The 24,202-nt window shown below is 37.1% G+C and overlaps 1 protein-coding gene and 1 long non-coding RNA gene across 2 annotated transcripts in view; one reads left to right on the top strand and one right to left on the bottom strand.

The window, feature by feature from the left end:
* The window catches only part of LOC134650361 (uncharacterized), a 50,217-nt gene that overhangs the window by 18,457 nt on the left and 7,558 nt on the right, over positions 1 to 24,202 (bottom strand). The gene's annotated exons all lie outside the window — the stretch shown is intronic.
* The window catches only part of LOC134650328 (cyclin-G-associated kinase), a 51,221-nt gene continuing 29,269 nt past the window's right edge, over positions 2,251 to 24,202 (top strand). Inside the window, exons 1-9 of the mRNA XM_063505289.1 lie at positions 2,251 to 2,527; positions 6,823 to 7,227; positions 8,149 to 8,246; positions 10,904 to 11,129; positions 12,094 to 12,259; positions 13,882 to 13,889; positions 21,025 to 21,229; positions 21,765 to 21,882; positions 23,323 to 23,547. Coding sequence (XP_063361359.1) covers positions 2,395 to 2,527; positions 6,823 to 7,227; positions 8,149 to 8,246; positions 10,904 to 11,129; positions 12,094 to 12,259; positions 13,882 to 13,889; positions 21,025 to 21,229; positions 21,765 to 21,882; positions 23,323 to 23,547 — 1,584 coding nt within the window. The 5' untranslated portion in view covers positions 2,251 to 2,394. The remainder of the gene's footprint in view (positions 2,528 to 6,822; positions 7,228 to 8,148; positions 8,247 to 10,903; positions 11,130 to 12,093; positions 12,260 to 13,881; positions 13,890 to 21,024; positions 21,230 to 21,764; positions 21,883 to 23,322; positions 23,548 to 24,202) is intronic.

Below are 24,202 nucleotides of genomic sequence, written 5' to 3'. Positions count from 1 at the left end.
TATCTTAACTGAATAACGTATAATTTAGCGTAACATTATTAAGCATATTATAAGAAAAATAAGGAAGCCAAACCGAATGGGTTTTTCATAGACACACAGCTAGTGACGTCCCGTGTCGTGTTCGTAAAAGTGATAACACACTATCGCACCCATAAGAGCGAGAAACAGATCTAGGGGCACGGCAGTGCCCCCGCCAAGTCGAGCGCGAAGCAAACACTGCCGTACCATCCTTTACTGGAACCATTTCGCCCCATTTTCAGGCCCCTTTTTGAGAACCTCTGGATAAGACCAGGACGCAGAAATTTTCGTCATCCAGTAAGCTATAATCACATACTTAAAATCCAAGATTTCAAGTCTGTAGGTCATTTAGTTCCGAAGTTAAGCGAAAGCAAAGTTTCGCATTTATGACACTCATTCACTCATGATCATCATCATGGAACTAGTACTTCCCATAAACTCAGAGAGCTGAAATTTGGTACAGAGTTAGGGTTTAATGGCCACATAAAGGGAAAACCTAAAAATATTGCAATATCAGTCACGTTTTAAAGATCTAAGAACTGCATAAGTAAGTTTGTAATCCCATATAAATATATGATATTACAAAGTTACTGTTGCAGTTCCTACAAATAGTAGGTAAAGTAAAGGTACACTACGATGTACGATGTGAGTATGAATGAAGATATGTTTAGTTATGATATGTGTATACATACATAGTATGGGTATGAGTACCCGAAAAGAAGGACTGCCTACAAAAAGAGATGAGATCCCATCAAAAACATTAATGCGTAGTATCTTCTTAGTAGTTTGTGCATTAATGTAAAAAGGCGCAAGTCTCGCAACGCTTTTACTACAAAAAAGTTTTGAGATGTAAAGTGAAACCAAGTCGGTTATTTTAATCAGTGCCAGGGGGTGTTAAAACCGTTTCAATAAGATGTCTTTAATTTGTAATACATATAATGACTTGGCAATCGCACATAATGCTTTACTCGTACCGTACTCGTAAATATGTGTAATGCTCAAACTGCAATTAGCGCTAGCGTTATGTTCAATTAGAATTATTTTTAATAGGTGACGATAATCCTTTTGTCATTATGCAGCCGTGCGATGGCCAAGTCATTATACGTATTACAAATTAAAGATATCTTATTGATACGGCTTTAATACCCCCTGGCACTGATTAAAATAACCGACTTGGTTTCACATTACATCTCAAAACTTTTTTGTAGTAAAAGCGTTGCGAGACTTGCGCCTTTTTACATTAATGTTTTTGATGGGATATCTCTTTCTCGGTCTCACTTATGGGTGCGACGCACCAAGGTCGCGGTGTGGTGCGATAGTTTGTTATCACTAAAACCGAAGCGAACATGAACAAGATGAACTACCGCAGACATCGAAAATAGAAATCTAAAAGTTTTATTGTTTAGATTTGTGTTCGCGATAAGACCTCCAATTTGAGAAACCCATGAGAAACCTGATCCGAAAGTGCGAAGCACGCTTTACGCATCGAACAATTATTGTCTATGAAATGTATAATGTTGCCAAGACTGTAAGTTTAAAATCCCGGGAGTTCTACTTCTGCTAAAGAAGAGACGCGTTCCATATAGGTAGATTTTCGTACGTTGACCCACCTGTTGGCATCTCTATTGCACTTGCATTATCATCTATAACTTTCTCATTTTCCTAGAGATTTATTTTAAAGCGGTCAGTTACGAGACGAATTTACCGTCTGTGACTCTGCAGGAGTCTCATTCGGTTTCTGCAGTGATTAGAAACAGGGATGTTGCGAACTTCCACATCCGCATCCGCAACCGCGGAACTTCCGCATTATTATCAACATCCGCATCCGCATAAAATCGATGCGGAGCTTATGCGGATGCGGATGTTGAACAAGTCGGTACATGAACGTCTTAGCGGCGGCGTAAGTGCTAGGTAATTTCGTCATTACCTATAACGAAATCGTCTAAATCCAGAAAAGTCGGCCAAGTTACTGTTTATTAAATATAATGCACCTATATTCTTGCTCAAATACTAAACGTTTCGTTTTTTTTTTAATTGAAAATACTAAAAATGTAATATTTGACGTTTTCTAAGTACCTAATCATGACATCCGCATCCGCATCCGTGGATGTGAGCCTTTAAATATCCGCAACCGCATCCGCATCCGCGGATGTCAAAAAATCAGCATTCGCAACATCCCTGATTAGAAACAACACTTTATGGGTAAATTATAAGTACTGGCAACATTGCAATCTTCTGCCAGTGCCAACGAAACCAATCTGCCAATTTCGTCAATTTGGTTCTGCCATTGTAAAATGGACCCATGTAGAGGGTGCTGATTAAAGATTCTATTTATTCTTTAATTCGCCTAATAAAACTTTTCAATAATAAGTAAAAATGAGCGTGTTTAAGTCAGCCATGGGCTACTTTAGCTCCAGTGGTGCTAATGGTGGAAGCGACAATGAATTCGTGGGTCAATTTGTTGAAATTGGGAATATGAAACTGAGAGTCAAAAAAGTGATTGCAGAAGGTAAGCCCTTTAAATTTGTTTACACACGGCATGAATATGTTATTTACACATAATTTTTACAACTTTCTCCATGATAACAAGCATCCAAATCGTCAGTCTCGTAAGACGTCACCGCGCAGTGGGGGCGGATGGGCTTTGTCTGGCATTTTTTATTGTTCATTTAATAGCTTAATATTTAGAGTAATTGTGCTAACGTCCTCATTAGGCCACTATGAGATATACTATGGAATTCTGGATATTTAAGTTGGTGGTGGAAAGTTGGAAACTCAACATAAAATAGAGAATGTAGAACGACACATGTATAACAACAATATAGCTAATTTGAAACATATCTTTTTATTAAAAACTACTATCATGCCTTCAAATGATAGTAGTAACATTGACTTTTGAGTTCTATGTTAGAAAGATAAGCAGTGATAATTTGATAAGTTTCCTGCAGCTATGGATAAAACGATCATATCTTTAGATCTATTATTACACTTATTTACCAAATTTAAAAATATTTTTGGCTACATCTAAAACCTAACAAAAAAGCAAATGATGGTAATTTTCATATGTATGTTGTTTGTATAATGTTGTACAACATTTATGTTAAGCATGGAAATCTTGTCACTGCTTTATGAAAGCATTTTAACACTACAATGTGTTGTATGTAATAACAATTATATAATTATCTACTCTAATTGATGTTAGAGTATTGATATCAGACTGATGTCTGACATCAGTGGAGCGAACATCATTGAAGCAGTTAACCAACCACATAGTTAGTCTTAATTTCTTGGTTGTAAGACAAATTTGTGAATTTAAATTAATAATAAACTGTTACATTATTTTAACATCTTATGTCATTGCGTTTCACTCTCTCATTAAGCAAAATGTGAAACAAAATACATATTGGACAAAAAAAGAGAACAGGACAGGTGGAATACCAACCTTAACCACCAAAGCCATTTATACATTAAGGCCCTAAACCAGGGGTCACCAATTAATTTCTTGTGGGGTCCAGTTTTATAATAAAATGATAATTGTGGTCCGTTTCTACTTCAGTTTATTTAATAAGCAAATGTAATGTTCAGCACAAAATGGCAGTCCCAATACAGACCGCGGTTCGCCATCTGATGACCCCTGCCCTAAACCACAGAATAAATAATAGTACTAAGTACAGAAGACTCACTCTAACAAAACGCATCTGTTACGATCAGCACAGATATGGCCTAGCGGCCACAGCGGCGACAGCGCCACGCGCGGCTTATGGCTTTTCCCAAAATTGGGGCGGAACGCATGTACTTTTAGCTACCTGTAGCAAAGCAACGAAATCTCGGAGTGAGACACGCCTGCCTAAACGCTATCACTTGGTAATGAAGACGAGTTTTAATGTTAATGCATATGTTATATGATGGCCAGTGGTGGACCAGCATTAAAATAAAAAAAATTAAAAGGGAAAAACTTAAATATAAATGTTGACATTAAGAATTGAAAAATGTATCAATATACACCCTTCAACCCTTTTTAATTGTGTAGCCTTCACTCTTTATTTTTTAATACAATTATTAAAAAATAAAGAGTGAAGGCTGGATTTGAACCATGTGGTGCTTCTACTTTCAAAAACACTTATCAAAGCTTTTTATAAAAAAGAGGCCAAGTGCGAGTCGGACTCGCCCATGAAGGGTTCCGTATTTAGGCGATTTAAGACGTATAAAAAAAAACTACTTACTAGATCTCGTTCAAACCAATTTTCGGTGGAAGTTTACATGGTAATGTACATCATATATTTTTTTTAGTTTTATCATTCTCTTATTTTAGAAGTTACAGGGGGGGGGACACACATTTTACCACTTTGGAAGTGTCTCTCGCGCAAACTATTCAGTTTAGAAAAAAATGATATCCCACACGTATGGGTTTGATGAAAAAAAAAAATTTTGAGTTTCAGTTCGAAGTATGGGGAACCCCAAAAATTTATTGTTTTTTTTTCTATTTTTGTGTGAAAATCTTAATGCGGTTCACAGAATACATCTACTTACCAAGTTTCAACAGTATAGTTCTTATAGTTTCGGAGAAAAGTGGCTGTGACATACGGACGGACAGACAGACGGACAGACGGACAGACGGACAGACGGACAGACAGACAGACAGACATGACGAATCTATAAGGGTTCCGTTTTTTGCCATTTGGCTACGGAACCCTAAAAATGGAAATTGTATATAGTTAAATGCTTACATTATTTGAGGGGGTCTCAAAATATTTTGACCTGAGACCCACGGCTAGGACTTAGGTTCTTCATAAGCAAAAAGTAACGGCTTGCATTCTGGTTTTGGTCTGTGGACTGTACTTTGGAGTTTTTTTTTGTATATGTAGCAATTACTTCTTGATTTTGGTTAAAAAGAAATCTCCAGGAATTTTAGAAGATATAGGTGTTCATAAAAATATTGTATTGATCTTTCAACCATTTAATTTTTACATTCATCTATTGGTAAAGGGACCTTATTGTCGATGGCGCTTACGCCATTATTAACGATGCTCCAATATACACTCGGGTGCAAAGAAATCGGACCACCCCAGCATTTTTATCATTTTTTCAATTTCTGTAAAAACTGTATGTGCTACTGTGACATATTATATACCTAATGAAAGGTTGGCTTTTCCTCTATAAATTGATGTGCTTTTCACAGGTTTACTTCCAATATTTTCAGGCTTTCAGGGCTAAGAACTTTGTCACCCTAAAAATGCATACTGGAGTGAAACTTATGCATAATGGGAAAACTGCGATTCTAAAGATATCAAGTAAAAATTAAAACAATTTTCAGCATTTTAATACCGTATATTGCCTCCTCTAGCCCTACGACATGCAGTCATTCGGTTTTTCATTGATCTTATTAATTTTTTTACAGTGTCTTGAGGGATGCCCGCCCATTCTTCTTCGATCGCAGTCTTTAGCTCCAGTAAGGATTCAGGGGCGGGATTTCTGGCCCGGATTCTTCTTTTCAGCTCGTCCCAAATGTGCTCGATCGGGTTTAGGTCAGGACTGCGGGCTGGCCACTCCATGACTCTGATGCCGACCTCCTCCAAGTACTCCTTAGTGATCCGGGCTGTATGCGGCCGAGCGTTATCTTGCATGAGGATGAACTCATCGCCGATATAACCCGCAAATGGGACCACATGATCAGCCAGGATTTCCTCCACGTACCGACGTGCAGTCAAACCGCCTGAATTCGGTCTGGTACCTGGCCCTGTGATGAACACAATGTCCGTCTTCGCTTCCAAAGAAATACCAGCCCAGACCATGATTGACCCCCCACCATAAGCAACACGTTCCTCGATGCAGCATTGAGAGAACCGCTCCCCAGGTCTTCGGTAGACTCGTACCCGTCCGTCATTGCCAGACAAAGTTATCCTGCACTCGTCGGAAAAAAGTACGGAACTCCATTGCTGAAGGGTCCATTCTTCATGTTCGCGAGCGAAGACGCGTCGTTGTCCACGATGTATTGGGGTGAGTTTTGGGCCATTTGCAGCTCTGTGAGCTGTCAATTCCTTCTCCTTCAGTCGTCTTCTAACTGTCCATCGGCTGATAGACACATTCCTGGTCTCTAGGAGCTTCTGCTGAAGCTGAACGGCATTCAGTCGACGATTTCGTAGCGAGGTAAGAACGATGAAACGGTCATCTCTCTCAGAAGTGATGCGAGTTCTGCCAGTTCCGGGTCTTCTGGATAACGTCTGATCTACGCGGAATCTCTGGAAGACACGTTGAACCGATGACTTCGATAGGTTGAGTTGTCGAGCCACTGCACGTTGACTAAGCCCTCCCTGCAATAGGGCAACTGCTTGGCCGGCTTCAGTCGAGGTAGTATCCATTTTTCTCCAGTTTTTCCAGGTTCAGGCGATGAGAGTAGTGTTCAGGAAGACGTACCAATCACGAATGATGCATAAACAATGATAATGACTGTTTTTATACCTAATGATAAGTGGTCAATTAGTGCATGCGCTAATGAGGCAGTTGGAGGGGGGTGATTTCCAGGCCCATATTTTGCACAATATCCATCCCCACTCCTGAATATTGATGTCATTTGATAGGGCAGAAAATTATCTACCACGTGGTATTTAAATTATCATGATCGAGGTTACAGTTTTTACACAAATTGAAAAAATGTTGAAAATGCTGGGGTGGTCCGATTTCTTTGCACCCGAGTGTAAATAAAAAGCCGCGCGACGCTGTGCGGCGTAAGCACCATCGACAATAAGGTCCCTTTTCATAGATAATGCCCCATTTGTAGTAATTGTGAATGCATTTTGGTTGCAGGTGGTTTTGCGTTTGTGTTTGTCGCCCAAGACGTGTCATCTGGCACTGAATATGCTCTAAAGAGACTCATGGCGGCTGACGAGCAGGCAAACAAAAATATAATCCAGGAAATTAGTCTATTAAAAAAGTTATCGGGTCATCCCAATGTTATTAAATATATAGCCGCTTCATTTATTGATAAGTCAAAGACCTCGCATGGAATGGGAGAGTATTTGTTGTTGACTGACCTGTGTAGCGGGGGCAGCTTGATGGAGGCCCTTCAGAACCGAGGGCAGGCCTTCCCGCTGCCGACTATCCTCAGAGTGTTCTACCAGACATGCAAGGCAGTGCAACACATGCACGCACAGGTTCCTCCAATCGCCCATCGTGATCTCAAGCTAGAAAATTTCTTAATATCTAATGAAGGTAATAATTAATTATAGTTTTTTTTTATGCTCTCTCCTGTCCGATTTCAGCCACAGCGACTGTGTGCTCTGGAGTAGGCAATTTTCAATTAGCGCTATTAAAATGTAGCTGATCCACTCTCTGATGCGCCCTTAGTCGGCTCACGTACCCTATCTTCTTGTTTTTTTTTATCCGTATAGTGTACCTATATTTTTCAACCATTTCCTTGTTTGCCCATATTAAGTTACACCTAAAAAGAAGTTTAAAAGCCCAACTGTTTCAAAATATAGCATCCATTTTTAATTAATAATTTTCTTAAAGGCAGTGTTAAATTCGCCGTGTTACACGTTACGCACGTATGTATGCACGCACGTATGGTAGGTGTTTACGTGAGACAATGTTTCACAACGTACATGTTGCAATAATAGTCTCCAATCGGTCTTTTATTAGTTTTATTACTTTTTAGGTGTGTTTTTCTTAATTACACAAACGGGTCTACCGCGATATAATTTCATTGTTTTGGACCAGTGTGTGGATACTGTGAGTGTTGCGTGTCGTGCCGTGGACAATAAACATTAAACTTTGACGGGTAGCTGCAATTTCTTTGTCTACCCCGAACATTTTTATTAACTAATTTCGGGTAGTTTAGTGGTGTTTTATTAATATCTCCGTTGACATTTGTTGGGACGTCAGTCTTTCCGTGACCACAGCTGGTGCAACTCAGCTGAAACGTCGGAATTAAAGGTAAAAACAATGAAATTATATCGCGGTAGACCCGTTTGTGTAATTAAATATGTGTACAAAACGCGAGAGTTTAAAGTGTTATTGTGTTTTTCTTAAGATTAAAAACAATAATTATCTACTACTTACATTGATATATACTCTTAGAGACTTCCATGTGTCAATTTGTTTCACTCCTATAACAATTGTTTATTTTTTTAGGTACAATGAAACTCTGTGATTTTGGTTCCGCAACTACTGACGTGTATTCGCCTAATCCTTCCTGGAGTGCTAATCAAAGAAATATGTTAGAAGAAAACGTAAGTTTTTTTTCTTATCATCATCATCTTCCTCGCGTTGTTCCGGCATTTTGCCACTGCTCATGGGAGCCTGGGGTCCGCTTGGCAACGAATCCCAGGAATTGTGAGTAACTAGTGAGTTTATACGAAAGCGACTGCCATCTGACCTTCCAACCCAAAGGGTAAACTAGGCCCTTAAATATTGCGATTAGTCCGGTTTCCTCACGATGTTTTCCATCACCGAAAAGCGACTGATAAATATCAAATGATATTCCGTACATAAGTTCCGAAAAACTCACTGGTACGAGCCGGTGTTTTAATCCGCGACCTCCGGATTGCAAGTCGCACGCACTTACCGCTAGGCCACCAGCGCTTCAAGTTTTTTTCTTATATTATTTTAAATAACTGAATTCAGTATAAACACAGCTGCACAAGTTGGCGCTGATATGCTGGTGCCATATATTTTGTGTTAGGTATTTGGATTGGCAACCTTTCAACAGTTTATACCTAAAAACCATGGTTGGCAAACCATGATTCGTAAAATGAAGATATGTCTATAAGATTCTGGGGTAAGACTGTTTGCCAAATTTCATATAAATCTATTGAGCCGTTTAGGCGTGACCCCTCAGTTAAAAGACATCTAACATTACACACTTTCGCATTTATAATATTAGAAGGATTACGCAACCATCTACCACTTTTCTTGTCCACCATTTAGCCAAACTTTGGCAATATGCAAAACAATGGGTTAAAGTAGAAAACTACTACTAAGTATTTCCTGCGTGCAATGTGCCAACGAACGGAAGTCAATATTGTTAACAAGTAGCATTGCAAACAGGCTGGCTCTAACTAGAGTGCTGTTGGCTTGCTAATTGTCCGTGTAATGATCCTTTAACAGTTTGCTCTCGACTGTTTTGTTTAATTTTCTAATCGTTCTGGTCTGCTCTGCCTACCTATCATGCAAGGTTCGTATTTCGAAGGCGTTTCGATTTTTGTTAAAATTCTAGCCGTTCTTACCTCTTTACCGGTTGTTTCTTAAAAGAGCCCAGCGCTCGCTCCGCTAATTATTAATAAAAATGGCGTTGGCACTAGTTTTGTTACGAAATAATCTAACATCATGCAACTTTTAAGCTGAAACAAGGTTTGAATTGAAGAGTTATCTCAATATCTGTATACAATCTGATGTAGTTTTAAGTTTCAATGCGTCCATCTGTCTGCTTTCCCTCCCTTGAATGTAGTAGGGCAAAATAAAACGGAAAGAATTTGAACCTATACTATACTGACTTTTAGGTAGATTTTTAGGTTTTCCGTACGGAATGTTACACGTTTATAGCATTTATAATAGGACCTCTAAATTTATATTTTTAGTTCAGGAATGCAATGCGAATACGACACGTTGATAATCGATATCGTCGCGATATTGATATAGCTACGACCGCACGCACGTAATATGCATTTTCTCAATCGTTTGCGGAAGTATCAACGTTATGTTTGTTATATAGCGGAAATATTAACATTATCGCACTTCTGGCGCGCTGAGACGAGTCGACCGTAATTAAGTTTTGTATAATAAAGAAATAAATAATAAAAACGTTTATTTCAGGCAGAGCCCATACAATTACAAGTATACATCTGTAAAGTGGGCGTGAGCAACACGTAACATAAAGTTTTGGTTATTATTGGTTTTTACGTAGCATCTATGTACTTCGTTTTTGTCATAATCAATGTAAAACCTCGGCCAGAATATAAATTCCTAGTTTTGTGCTGTTAAACGGCCTCACTTTGCTCCTGTGTGTATCATAATCTACCGGTAATTCCCGATTCCACTTTGTAATACGCTATATAATACCTACTTTATAATGAAATAGTATACTGCCTATTATGAATGAAACGATATGAAGTAAAATAATAAGACAATTTACCTACCGATAAAGGAATTAATGCCTCAGACCCTTGTCGCCCAAGGCAACGGCAAAGGTGACAAACTTGTTTATTACCTTTATTTGTATAATTCATTTATATGCAAACGTTCACGCTCAATAGAACTTCAGTTCAGTCGGCTTAGAAATGCATTTAATAGGACAAATGTGTTGAATACATTTAATAGGACAAATGTGTTGATCGAAACATGCAATAATTGAATACTCAATAGTAGTAGTAATACGTAATAAAACTAATCTGTTGTTCAATGGGTTGAAAACAATGGACTGCCATCCAGATTCAGAGACAATTGCATCGACCTTTGACCTTTTAACCGCCATACTTACCTACGTTAAAAATAGATTCGCGATATTGGACTCTGATATGTTATGAAGGTATCATTTACATTGTGACTTTTTCGCATCTGTGTTAGAATATTCGCTTCACCTAACAAAGTGAGAAAAGGAAATATTGCGTTTGACCAATTGGGTAACGATTTATTCGAAGTACTGACAGTTCAAGCGAGGCATGCAGGTCATAAGCCGTCAACACATCCCATCCCCTGGTAACCTTTCCAACTAGGAACTAAACTTTTACATGCCTTCTTTATCTACATATAAGTAGTAGTACTGTTGTTTGACTACCGTCTTCTGTACATTAGAAGACTTCCATTAAATCGGGCCGCTATAAATCTGAACGTAATGAAATTTCACTGGGCACAGTGAAATAAAATTAATAATACTTAATATCATTTTCAGTTGGCCCAGTTCACGACGCCCATGTACAGAGCCCCAGAAATGTTAGACACCTGGGACAACCGGAAAATAGACCACGCAGTGGACGTATGGGCGTTGGGTTGCATACTGTACACTCTCTGTTACATGCAGCATCCGTTCGAGGACTCGGCTAAGTTGGCCATATTGAACGGAAATTACAACCTCAACCCTAACGATCAGCGCTACAAATGTTTACATGAAATCATAAGTGAGTTTCTTTGAATTTCTTTTTAGTACACATTTTATTTATGAGTAACATTAACCTGCGTACCCACAGTACCTACGTAAGTACGTGAACGTATAATCAATTTGACTTATACGTTAGATACATCCTAGCCGATACATGAATCTATAGTCATCTCTAATTTTTAGGGTTCCGTACCTCAAAAGGAAAAAACGGAACCCTTATAGGATCACTCGTGCATCTGTCTGTCCGTCCGTCTGTCACAGCCTATTTGCTCCGGAACTACTTGACCAATTAAGTTGAAATTTGGCACACATATGTAAGTTTGTGACCCAAAGACGGACATGTAACGTAAACAAATGAATTTTAAATATGGAGGCCACTTTTGGGGGGTAAAAGAGCAAATTAAAAAATAAAGTTTTTTAAACTATATCGTGTTACATATCAAATGAAAGAGCTCATTTTGAGAATCTCAAATATATATTTTTTATAATTTTAATATAAATAGTTTAGCAGTTATTCAAGAACATAGACAAAAATGACCATTCCCCCTTATCTGTGAAACTACTGGGTCTAAAATTTTGAAAATAATTTAATATTTTGAATAATATATTTAATTTTGAAATAGACAACCTAAATAGAAATACACCTATAGATGACAGGAAAACCTATTAGAAATGTGCAGTCAAGCGTGAGTCGGACTTAAGTACTTAGTTTTTGATCCGACCCTTACGGGTTTTTTAAAGACATTTTACTCACTTTTCATTAAAAAAAAACATAGGTATTGCTAAAAATTGTGCAATGTACGAAACCCTTGGAACGCGAGTCTGACTCGCACTTGGCCGGTTTTTTTTAAGAAGATTTATCACGAAGGGCCAAACTTTTTTAATTATTTACGTGCTTATGTAACTGAGCAAACTCCTGAGATCCTTATGCCGTGCTTTGTGACAGAAAGTAAGTAACTGGTTTGTTTGTTTGTTTGTCGCAGACGGATGCCTGACGGTGAGCCCGGAGCAGCGGCTGACCATCAGCGGGGTGCTGGAGCGGCTGGCGGCCGTGGCGGAGTCCAACAATATCAATCTCAAGCAACCACTCAAATTTGAGCGTAAAAAAGTTGAACAATCTGTGGCCACTAGCTCGCCAGGTAATAAGAAGTCAAGTAAATATTACACTACCATTTCCTAAGCGCGCCCCGCGGCCACCCTGTGATACCGACGCCACCCTATTGATTTGCGATCGCGCCCCTTAGTTCGACACATTATGGTTCATTATTATGTTCTGTTGCATTCGAAATTAACCAGTCTCGAGCTAAACATGGTCAAGCATTTTTTGACTTTTTACACTCAAATTTTTATATTTTTCTTGTTTCATATTTATTTTGAGTTGATTTTCGTAGAGAGGTTATTTTTATTGAAATGAAATGTGAGAGTCCTTTACATTCCATTGTTGATTTCGCCAAAAAATTGAGCTTCACCAAAGGTAAGGTTGACTGAAATGTTCTCTGAAGGAATTAAGGTAGTATAGCATTTATTTGACTTTTATAATTTATTTAGATACTTACTACAGTCATTATGGTAATTATGTCGAACTCTTTTTATTTATTTATTGCTTCGATTCCTATAGCAATGCAAGGACAGCGTTCAGTGTTAGTTAGGCTTTGTATAGCGGCGCGGAGCCCGGGAGCAGGCCTAAAGGCACCCCAGTGCAATATCATGACGCTGTTACAAGCACAGTCAAACATGACAAGCTTTAATATTTAAGTCTGAAATTTTTGACGAAAACGAAAAGATTGATTATGATTATTTTACCTTCAATTATTTCCATTCAATTTAGGAATAAATGTGAAATTTTCCACTTGTAGCTTTCTTCAATCATAAGGAATACCAAATAATTAATATAGCAAAAGTCAGCATGCATTTATAAAATGCATGCCTAAAATATATTTAAAAGTTTAGGATACTTTCAGCTAGTTAGATTCGTATTTTACTAAACGTCACTAAATCTATTTATATGTATGTACATTCCTGTAAGTTTTGAATTAATATTTCTACTTGGGGCTTGTAATCTGCTCAGCTATATTTAAACCCCAATGATTATAAGGTATCAAGGACATTTTATCTAGCTAGAATATGACATATTTATACATTTTAGGTCCACTTCTTATAGTTAATGTTTCCAGTACTCGGTTACTATATGTATTTATAATTAACGCATTTAATTTAAGTCAACTAACATGGTTCGAACTGGTCACCCGTGTTCGTCAGCTCTAACAAGGTGGGTTGCTTGGTTCAGCACGGTGGTGAAGCGTGCCACACAATAAACACATTGGTTTACGGGTTATCACAAAAATTCATTGCGAAGAACAGATAACTGAAATGATTAGTGATTAAATTATATCGGTTTTCTTTTATTTGCTTCATAGAGAAAAAAATACATAGATTGCTCACTCCATACATCAGTTTTAGTACCAAAAAGACTATTAGCAACTAGCATCGAGTAACGGAACTATCAGTACTGCAATTTGACAATAGATGTAGCAGTACTGATAGTTCCGCTACTCAATGCTAGATGTAGACACTGAAATTAATAGTCTAACTGATGTATGGAGTGAGCACTCTTGTCTTACTATATTTCTCTATGATTTGCTTTAAACTGACTGCAGAGGGGATATAGGGGATATCTCGTAGCGACAACATGTAATATAATTTATACGTAGGGCGGTCTCGATACGATCTCCCAGGCTTTTTCTTTTAGTCACCGCCCATGACATTTAGAGAGTTACTCGTAAGAAAGTGCCCTACCGCAACGCAATATCTGATTATTGCTCAATTATTGACGTAAAAAATACTCAAAATATATAAATCTGTTACCAATGTCAATGTAATGTGTGACGCCCGTGTAACCACTGTTTTAAAGTTGGTGTAACGTAGAAGGTTTAAATATCTGTCCATAGTTTAGTCAGTCAAGCTGAGTCAATGGTATATTCCGTACCTTTATCGGACAATATAAATCAAATTGAAATGTTAAATTGAGGTACAAGTATTGAATAGTGTAGTTTATTACATAATATTTAAAAGAGGATATGTTTAATGTACATTGTCATATTTAGATTAGAATTACAATTTTATAAAGTATTTTTGTTAAGACACCATGTCTAATGTCGATTTGTCACAAATCATAATGTTCTGCGCATATTATGATTTAGTCGAATGACTATGTCAGAGCTTATAAATAAATGAGTATATTCTTCTCATTAATGGTTTGTTTTTATTTCTTTGGGAAAGATTGAGCGAGAGATTAATAAGGTATTTTGCAATCCTCAAACTCCATTCATTGTCTGTGACTAGAATTTGGAATACATTTATGGAAAAAATGGTTGAAACATAAACAATGCGAGTTACAATGGGTACAGTATATACCTGTCTATATATTAATGTATATTTAACTCCTAAAATATTTTGAGATCGATTTTAATTTCAGTTTGTTTACAACTATTGTGACGCATGGTTTATTGTGTTTAATTTTTGCACTTTGGCACCGTTATGGATTGAACATACATTTCATGCTAACATCACAAACGATTTAAACTCGACACTAATACCTACTCATATTGAATAACAAGTGTTACTACTGGGGTAATTATACTATTAAATATTATGAATTGCTTATAAACGCTTGTGTTATAAAAAGGCTTATTTGCTTTAAAGCTTCGAATAAAAACTGCACAATGCACATTCGCTAAAAGGGTATTTTACTAACATAAACTGGTTTTCCTAATTCACATCAATATCAATAAGTATCTAATACATTTACTTACAAATTATATCACTGTATATCTAATTTTATCTATACCTATAATCAGTTAAGTAGGTTAACGATAAGGATAATTTATTTCATGAATTGTTCCGATGTTCCTCCCTGTGCGACCGTCCGACGATTGAGTGGTCGTCAAAGGTACTCGTCCTTATATACGAATGCTCGTATTCGGCCTAGATCGTGTAGTTATAGATAAAACATACAAATACGACTGGAATGCTACTAATCTCTGAACGTTATTGAATTAGGCATGTATTCTATGACTGCGTAAACCAGATTAAAGTGTTACCGTACGACGATGGTGCCGTGCATGACCTTGTTATGATGTATGGAATCAATGCTTATTTTTGTTTCTTTGATTGGACATAATTCATTGCATGTCTGTGTATGCTGTGTAGTGCTATTTCTTTCCACGCCTGACTTTGAACTTTATTTTAACAGCTTAGAGTCCTGTTTCGTAATTGACGAATTTGAATGACATGTAGATCGAAGGCGGCGTTGAGTTTCTGTATCGTCTTTGACCTTTGATTGATGATTAGTTAAACTAGTCCAAACGAAGGCGTGGGACTCGATATGTTTCCGTCTGTGTCACCGTTGAATTGCTATACATATCACGTTTTCTTTTTTCATTTTAGGTGTATTCAACTTTTTCGGCTGCCCAATTGTTTTCTCGTTTAAATGACCCGTGGCGCTAGCATGTACTGTGTCGGCCGCCACTCACCTTGACCGCTTGTGCTAGAACTCGGACTTGCTCGCAATGATGAGTATTCGTTTTTACTTATTTAGTTTATGATACACTGCAGGATGGCCACTGACATACCTATAAATTTTATTCGAGTTCAGTTATCATCGATAACATGGTGACATTTTCGTTGTCTTAATTTATATAGTAAACTAGTAATAGGTGCATATTACGAGGATCTCTCCATTGCTTCAAGGCCGTAGTCACATTCCTGTCAAACCAATGACTAGTATTTTGAATGCCTAACTAATATGATGGCCTAAGTTTCAGCACCCATCCTGCAGTAGTTACTCTAAGTATTGTATATTCGGTTAAATATGTAATGTATGCCAGAACTTTTGTTGATTGTAAACGATTTTTTTAATGTGATCAATAGCGTCAAGACAGTTTTGCCACTTCGACAAGCTCTTCAATAAAATTGAATACATATTTTAGTGCTCAAAAAAAGTACAATGGAAAAAGACAGGTCGTAATCATTTGTAATATTTTGTATTAATGATAAAACTGGCACAAAAAGCTTCTTTTTCTGTCAATATACAGATACGAAATGACAATAATACCTATCCTTAACCTCTTTATTAGCACCTAGTTCTATTCCATTTAATCTTACAAAAATATGAATAACTTAAATAAAATTGTCATTAAACTTGACAGAAATACTTTACGCTTTATTTCAATCGATTCGTGCGGTTGCAAATGCAATCTTATGCGGTACAAAAGAATGTTTACATTCCAATCAAACGTAAGGACGTGACTTGAGCTTGATAAAATAATTAGTTGAATTGTATTTTATACGAACATAATTCAATATATTCTATTTTAAGTACGCTAGTTTTAGTACAGTTAAGTACTTAAACCCCGACAGAAGCTATTAAACTTAAAATCTAATGTAAAACTTATTGTGTAAACATAGTATTTATCTAAAAGTAAAACTATAAACTTCCCGCTTCGCATTTTACGTAAGAAGCATTATGTTTGACATACATATATACACTTTTTGAAACTATGACAGAAGTTGAACCTCTCTGTTCCTCGCAGCTACTTTTACTGCTGTAGCGAACTCTGGTCAACAGACCTGACCATTCGTCGTCCTTAATTAAACGAAATAAGGCCTACCAACGATGTTTGCGTTGCAGTTAGTACTTAAACAAACACTTTTTATAACTTGAACTGTGAGGTGTATTCGGATAATCTCGAAAATAGGTTGAGCCCGAAAATCATTTTAAATCTCTCATAAGTTCCTTTTCGGAATTATCCGCCACATTTTTGTGTTTTTTTTTCGGAATTACCCATAGACTGTTTAAAGTGCAAATTTATGAGGATAATCTCTTCCGTGTCCGGTATTACAGAATTATATACTTATACCCATTTATTTTTTGTGTAACTTACAATATATAATACAATCCATCACATAATATAACTATCATTCCACATAAAAACATTGTCAAAAACTGTCGCTCAGTATGCGGTACAAAATGGAGTCTGGGATAGCTAGACTCGTAGTATTATTTAGTTACCATAATTTTATTGTATTTTTAATTGCTTAGATTTTGTTATACACTTTTGTTTTTATAATAATATTAATTTATTATATTTTTAGGTACTTAAATATTATTTAATTATGTACTGGCTGTTTACAGTGATTAAATATGTGATTTTAAATAGATATATGAGTGTTTCTTTTATTTTTTGCCATTTTTATATATTGTGACCTTTTTTGCCACTTTTGTGTTATTTCTAGTCAGGATCGCGAGCCCTTTTCATCCTTATAGGAAAAAAAAGTGGCCTAAAACTTCCATAAGTACATTTTTCAAACTTTCCTTTTTGTTACCGCCATACAAAGTATATGGTGAAATGGTAACACAATAGGAAAAAACTCTGGGACATTTTTTTATCCTATTAGGATCGATAGAGCTCGTGATTCTTAGTAGAAATAACACAAAAGTGGCAAAAAAAGGTCACAATATATAAAAATGCCAAAAAATAAAAGAAACACTCATATACCTAAATTTGTAAACTGATTTACTTCAAAAATTTGTACAACATGTCAGATACTACTAAAATAGGTACACTACTGCCTAGAGGCCCTAGAGAATTAGAATGATCAATTAAACAATTCGTTACTAAAATAGATCAAGAAAAAAACTCCACATTAATGTCGCGCTTCATTATTATTTTGCGCTCCTTTCACTCGTTTCACTACAATGTGTAGTACCTAAGATAGAAGGTTGAATTCAAATATTTTAAGTCATGCGACTTCTCCGTTTTTCTACTTAGAACACTATACAGCCGTCTATGACGAAATTGTGACAAAACTACTTGAGATACCGTTTATAATGTACTTATAGCTTTTATTTATGAAATCTTGGATTCTTTAACACTCCATGCATGACTAAATATTAGCCGAGTGTGTGTTTAGTTATGTTATTCAATAAGGAAAATTCCATCATAAGGAAAAAGCGTTTCGTATAAAATGGGTTATCAGAAACAGTCATTATAAAAAAAAACTCAAATGTTACATCCGCCTGAACACTAGGTACACGAGACCGTACGGAAAAAATAATTACATATACAAGCTAGCTAACTTCAAGTGCTTACAAAGGAAAGGCCTACAAAATTTGTAAGAAATACATATTTATCTTGTCTTGTATGATGACGATAGATAATAATTATATCTACACATGTAATTTTATTTATATTCCTATTGATTTACGCCCTCACTATTAAACAGAATAAATCTACTGATTAATATTGGTGTAGGTAGATTATTATATTATTATTATTAAAGCCTTTCTTATACGAACTGTTAACATTTCATTTAACCATCATATGTGTATATATATTTCTACACGCATGTTCGTAAGGTCTTTTTGACCTAGGCCTCTTCCGAATCGCCTTTTTCTAATATATTTAAGTATTTGTCCAACATTCTCTTCCATTCTTGCCTATCTATTGCCCTTTCTTTCCAGTCTTTTCCAATAGGAAAAGACTGGTGTAGGTAGATACAAAAACTATATTTATGTTCAGTATTTTCTCAAATCCCACTATTTTCTTACTCTTTGCTTGTTTTATACTCGTATATTACCGACAGTATTTAAGTTTATTACCTTAATTGTGGTGCTTTAGTTTTTTTATTTGTGTAGCTTTTACAAGACTGGAAGAAATTGATTACCTAATGGTCAAGCCGATTGAAGATGTTTTCAGGACCAAATTCTGTCGAAGGGATTGTATGTATATCATCGTGTAACTATTTAATTCGTTTATTCGTTCAGAACTCCACGTTCACATTGAATTTACCCCGAAAATTTCACCGATCGACTTCACCGGACTTTTCATAATTTTTAGTTTGAACTATTTTGCCCCATATTGATTAAATTATCTGTGTTAAATTATATGTATAAGTACTATATGGAAGTCCTCCTCATAACTTATACCCAGTTCCATCCTATAGTATGGCGATGGCGTGGCCATTCGATTTTACGAAGAAGTTATTATGTATACCTACTTAGAACTGCTAGAGTGAAACCCATTTAATTCAATGCAGTTCTCCAAAAATCACTTGTCGAAATTATTGTGATTGAGTCTGTTGAATTCAGCTAGCGAATATTCATATTATATAGGTACATGGTATACTGCTTAACTCAAACGATTCTGAGAAGGTATAGTTAACATCGGTGTATTGAAGATTGGAGTAGGTAGTCGTTCTAAGTAAAAATTGAATACTTAACGTGGCCTTTAACTATAAAACCTCGCGCAACTATTTAAGTACGAGACAGCAACGGAGTTGAAGCAGTCGCCGTGGCCGAATCGACCGTGGAGTCATTGTTATTCTTATTAATACTTCACAAATAGTCTGAGTTAATTGGTATGCGGTACCAAGGTAGGTAGTTATAGTTGAATGAAATGCTTTCGATATAAAATTAGACCATAGTAATTCTAACATAGACCGTGTGAGAGGGAAAACTTAAATTGTTATAATAGTTGCTGTACATTTTTGTTACTTTAAAATTAGAAATACAAGCTGTAACAAAAATAGTATGGATTCAGTTTAAATGGCATATTCGGTATCGTGTTCAGATTAGGAAAAAGTAGAAGATTTTTATGGCCGCGAATCATTTTTGGCCTTTGCATAGAGGGTATACTTGGTTGACCTGCCCCATGGAAAAATACATACCGGTAAATATTTTATCGGTATTTATTTAACTACTTATTGGAAATAAATGACAACCGTTTGAATTTTCTAACAAATAAATAATTTAAACTACGATCACAATGAGCTTTACCGCTCAATACGTCAACACCACAAGCATATGTTTATCATGATGTACAAGTATAGCCTCATAGTTCAATATATAATATTTAGACTAAATTATCTATTTGTTACTTTTGTAACAATGTTATAGGCGTCTGTACCATGTTTAAATGAAGAGAACGATATTAGTTATTAGCGAAGTCCTAGACTTGCAAATATGTTAACTTTTCTTCTCAATCAATATTTGATAATTGTGATATACATATAATATAACCATTTCCAAATTGACTAAATGTAGCTTTGTTACTTTTCTGTATGTAATATTGTATCGTTTTATTAGTCCAGACATAATTTCATCGCAGATGTATTGAATGTTTAACCTTTGTTATATAGTCTATAGATGAGCAATATTTTTGTTACTATTAGTTATTTAAGATATAAATAAATATACAGATGTAAGATATTTAAATTAGAAAATAAATACCATGTAAATTAACGGTTGTTTTTGTAAAAGGGACCTTAATTTGAAATATTCTCATATATATGAAACAAGGAACTAAATTATAGCAAGTAATAATGAGTCATAATTGTCGAACAGTTACGTATTCAAACTACAATCATTCTACAAACAAAAGTTTATTAACAATATGGGTGCCTTACTCCTATGCTAGAGCAAAACGCCCATATTTGCCAGCCATATGTGATATTTTCAGGCAAAAAATATCTTTGTTCGTTTCGTTTCAACAAATCACATCCTTACACCTACCTGCCAGTAGCGCGGTATAGCCATCCGACAAAGTTTTGCCTGGTAACATCACAGTTACTTTAAAGCACAGGGCGGACACGCCATACATCAAAAATGATTTGCGTTTATATGTGTGCGCGGCACGTCTGTACACGCGTCATTGAGTTTCTGACGGAATCCTGACATGCTCTCAGTAGAGCGACTTACGCACGCATTCATGTCGCGGCCAGTCGCGGGCGAGGTAATCCGAGTCGGGGCGGGGCGGTGCGTGTCCGTTCTGTGTGATAATACTATTACTTATTATGCTTTAAAGTGTATCATAAAGAGCAGATTTTTTTTTCAGCGGTGAGCAAAGAGCCGATAGCAAACAGCCAGGAGGTGCCGAACTCGCGGCCGCCGGAGCCGGCGCGGCCCCCGCCGCCCGCGCGACCGCCGGCAGCGCCGCACTACCCCCTACCGGCGGCGCCCGGGAACTCGGGAGGACTGTTCTCGTCGATAAAAGGTGGCGCTGGCAGCTTCTTGAAGAATCTGAAGGACACCTCTTCGAAGGTCATGCAGACTGTTCAACAGTGAGTAGTTACGAACAATCACTACATATTTTTATATTAAAGGAAAAAATGGAAAAATTACGCTTCCGGCAGGACTTGAACCCGCAACCTCCGCAATCCGTGCGTTAGCTCTGCCAATTGAGCTACGGAAGCCTACCAAAATATTGCGAATTTTTCCATTCCTTCCCTCATGCATACACGCCTTTGGGGTGGCGTATAGCGACATCTACCGAGAGACGATTACGCGTAATTATTCCATTTTTTCCTTTAATATAAAATTTGGAATATCGCTCGCAGACGTAATCTGCATGTTTAAAAAATCACTACATAGTATAAAACCAAGTCGGTTCCCGCTGTCTGTCTGTCCCTATGTATGCTTAGATCTTTAAAACTACACAACGGATTTTGATGCGGTTTTTTTTATAGATAGACTGATTCAAGAGGAAGGTTTATGTATAATTTGTTAACCCGTGCGAAGCCAAGGCGGTCGCTAGCTAGTACGATATAACAAACTTGTCTGCCAATGTTAGCTAATAAGCTTTTTTTTAAATTTCAGATCTATAGCGCGAACAGATTTAGACATGAGTTACATTACAAGTCGCGTGCTTGTGATGCCGTACCCGTCCGAGGGACTGGAGAGCGCATATAAGACTAATCACATTGACGACGTCAGGGTATGTACTATTTCATTCTTATAAGAATTGGTACGAAGAGTAAAACGTACTAAGGAGTTTAAAAAAGACAACGGGTTGCACTCCGGGAGTGCCGACAGAAGTGAAAACTCAAGGACTAGTACAAAATGTCTGTATAATTATATATAGACCTATTTTCATGTACGACGAGTGAATTCACTAAAGTAGCTTTAATAACTCTTTGTTATATTGAATAGGTAAAAATATGATTTGTTAGATATAGGTACTTGTGTATTTGTATGTAATATTTGTATGTAACATGAAAAACTGTTACATGTAATGTCATTGAGTTTTTCTTTATTGATTTAAATGCCATCTAAATGAGTGGCCATCTAAATCATACGGTCATGTGATCGTCTTACGCTGTCTCGAGTTTAACATTTTTTCCCCACCTCAAAAAGTGCACAGCGCCGCTAAAGAAGTTTTCACTTCAAAAAACTATAAACTGGTAATATAAACCGTAAAATTAAGTCTGAGCTAAGGCTCTGACAGTACGATGTTATTACATTGTTAACTCTATTACACTAAACGTAAACAGTCGGTCCAAAATCAAATATGATATAAATATTAACCACTCCTTTATTGATGTGGTCCTAAATTTTTGTACGATTTCGACTCGCAGTTCCTAATAAAAAAGACAATAATTGAAAACTAACAATCATAAACGCAAAAAAACCTCCAACAATAATGTTAATATTATAGGTGAACCAGGATCTATTGAGGGTGCGCCATGTTGCGGAATTTCACTGGAACTAATTTTTTCATACTACACTGAATACCCTATACATGAGAATAACAGCGCCAATTGACAATTATCATATATTACTGGTCAGGCTATACAATTAGTACATTATTGTCGAGGATCGGAAGTAGCTACTTGCAGGCTGAGGATTCGTTTTAAACGGACGACCTTGGGAGTCCGTTTAATTGAATCCGAAGCCAGCAAGTAGCCTTCCAGCCGAGTCATATATAGTGCTTTTCTCAAAAATGGTGCAACAAATTACCAACATTAAGCCTGTAACAGACTATCGCACCGCACCGCGACCTTGGAGCGTCGCACCCGTAAGTGAGAGCGAGAAAGAGATATCTGTTTCTCGCTCTCACTTATGAGTGCGCCGCTCCAAGGTCGCGGTGCGGTGCGATAGTCTGTTACAGGCTTTATAATAATAAGTGCTGATCATCTGTTTGGCTGTTTAAAGGGACCTATGCCTTCATTTGATATGGCCATTTAAAGTTTTAAAAAGTTTGGAACTCGTTAAATAATGGAATTTGTATGCGACATTGCAGTCCCGAAATCGAGACTGCAATGTTTTTAACTTTTTAATTCTTTGAATGACCATAAACAACGCACTTCGCGACCTATTTTTTAACCGGCAACGTCGACTTTGCCGTCCATTTTTGAGAAAATTTTCTTTTCCTTAGGCATTCTTAGAAACGCGTCACCCCGGCGGCAAGTACTGCGTGTTCAACCTGTACCGCGGCGGGCGCCTGCACTTCCCCCGGCACGCGACGGTGGCGGACGCCTGGCAGCTGTGGCCGACGCCCGCGCACCGCGCCCCCCTCCTCGCCCCTCTCTTCAGGCAACTACAGACCATGTACCAGTGGCTGGGTCGGGATGAGAAGGCCGCCGCTGTCATCGCTTGCCAGGTGCGTGGTCTTGTTAGAACCGATACAGTACAGTATTTTCAGTCTTCTGACCCTACACTACTGATGTACCGTCATTGACAGAAGGTGCGTTACAATTAGACCAGTGGTTCCTAACCTTTTCAGTCCGGTTACCCCTATGTCTAACTAGGGAACCTGATTTTACCCCTCCTCCCAATGGTAATACAAAATAAAACGTGTACGTTTGTTGTATTGTTATATTAGGTTAGCTTATTACCCCCGTAAAATACCAGTTTTACCCCCACGGGGGTAATTACCCCCAGGTTAGGAACCACTGAATTAGACGATCTTTATGTAGGACGCTACCCGGAAGCTTGATAATCACTCTTTACTCTCGGGTCAGCTGCCTTCTAATCACAGTGTAAGGAGCGTTTGGGGATTGTAAAATCTATCTATAGTTCTGTTTGGTCGTCAGTTTCTATTACCGTTTTCTTTAGTAAATTGCCTTTGAAATTCAAGAGTATCCGCGTTGATACATCCTATGGGTATTCAATCCATGTAGTTATATGTATACAAAAACTAAACAAAGGAAATTCTCTAATAAGGTGCAAGGGCGCAATTTAGACTGCGGTATAATTTCAACTAATCGAAATATCTTCCATGTTTTACATTATTAACTAGATTCACACACAACACA

The sequence above is a fragment of the Cydia amplana genome, chromosome 8 (genome assembly GCF_948474715.1).
Source record: "Cydia amplana chromosome 8, ilCydAmpl1.1, whole genome shotgun sequence".
Classification (NCBI taxonomy): domain Eukaryota; kingdom Metazoa; phylum Arthropoda; class Insecta; order Lepidoptera; family Tortricidae; genus Cydia; species Cydia amplana.
The sequence above is the reverse complement of the archived record's forward strand: the minus strand, read 5'-3'. Positions and strand labels throughout refer to the sequence as shown.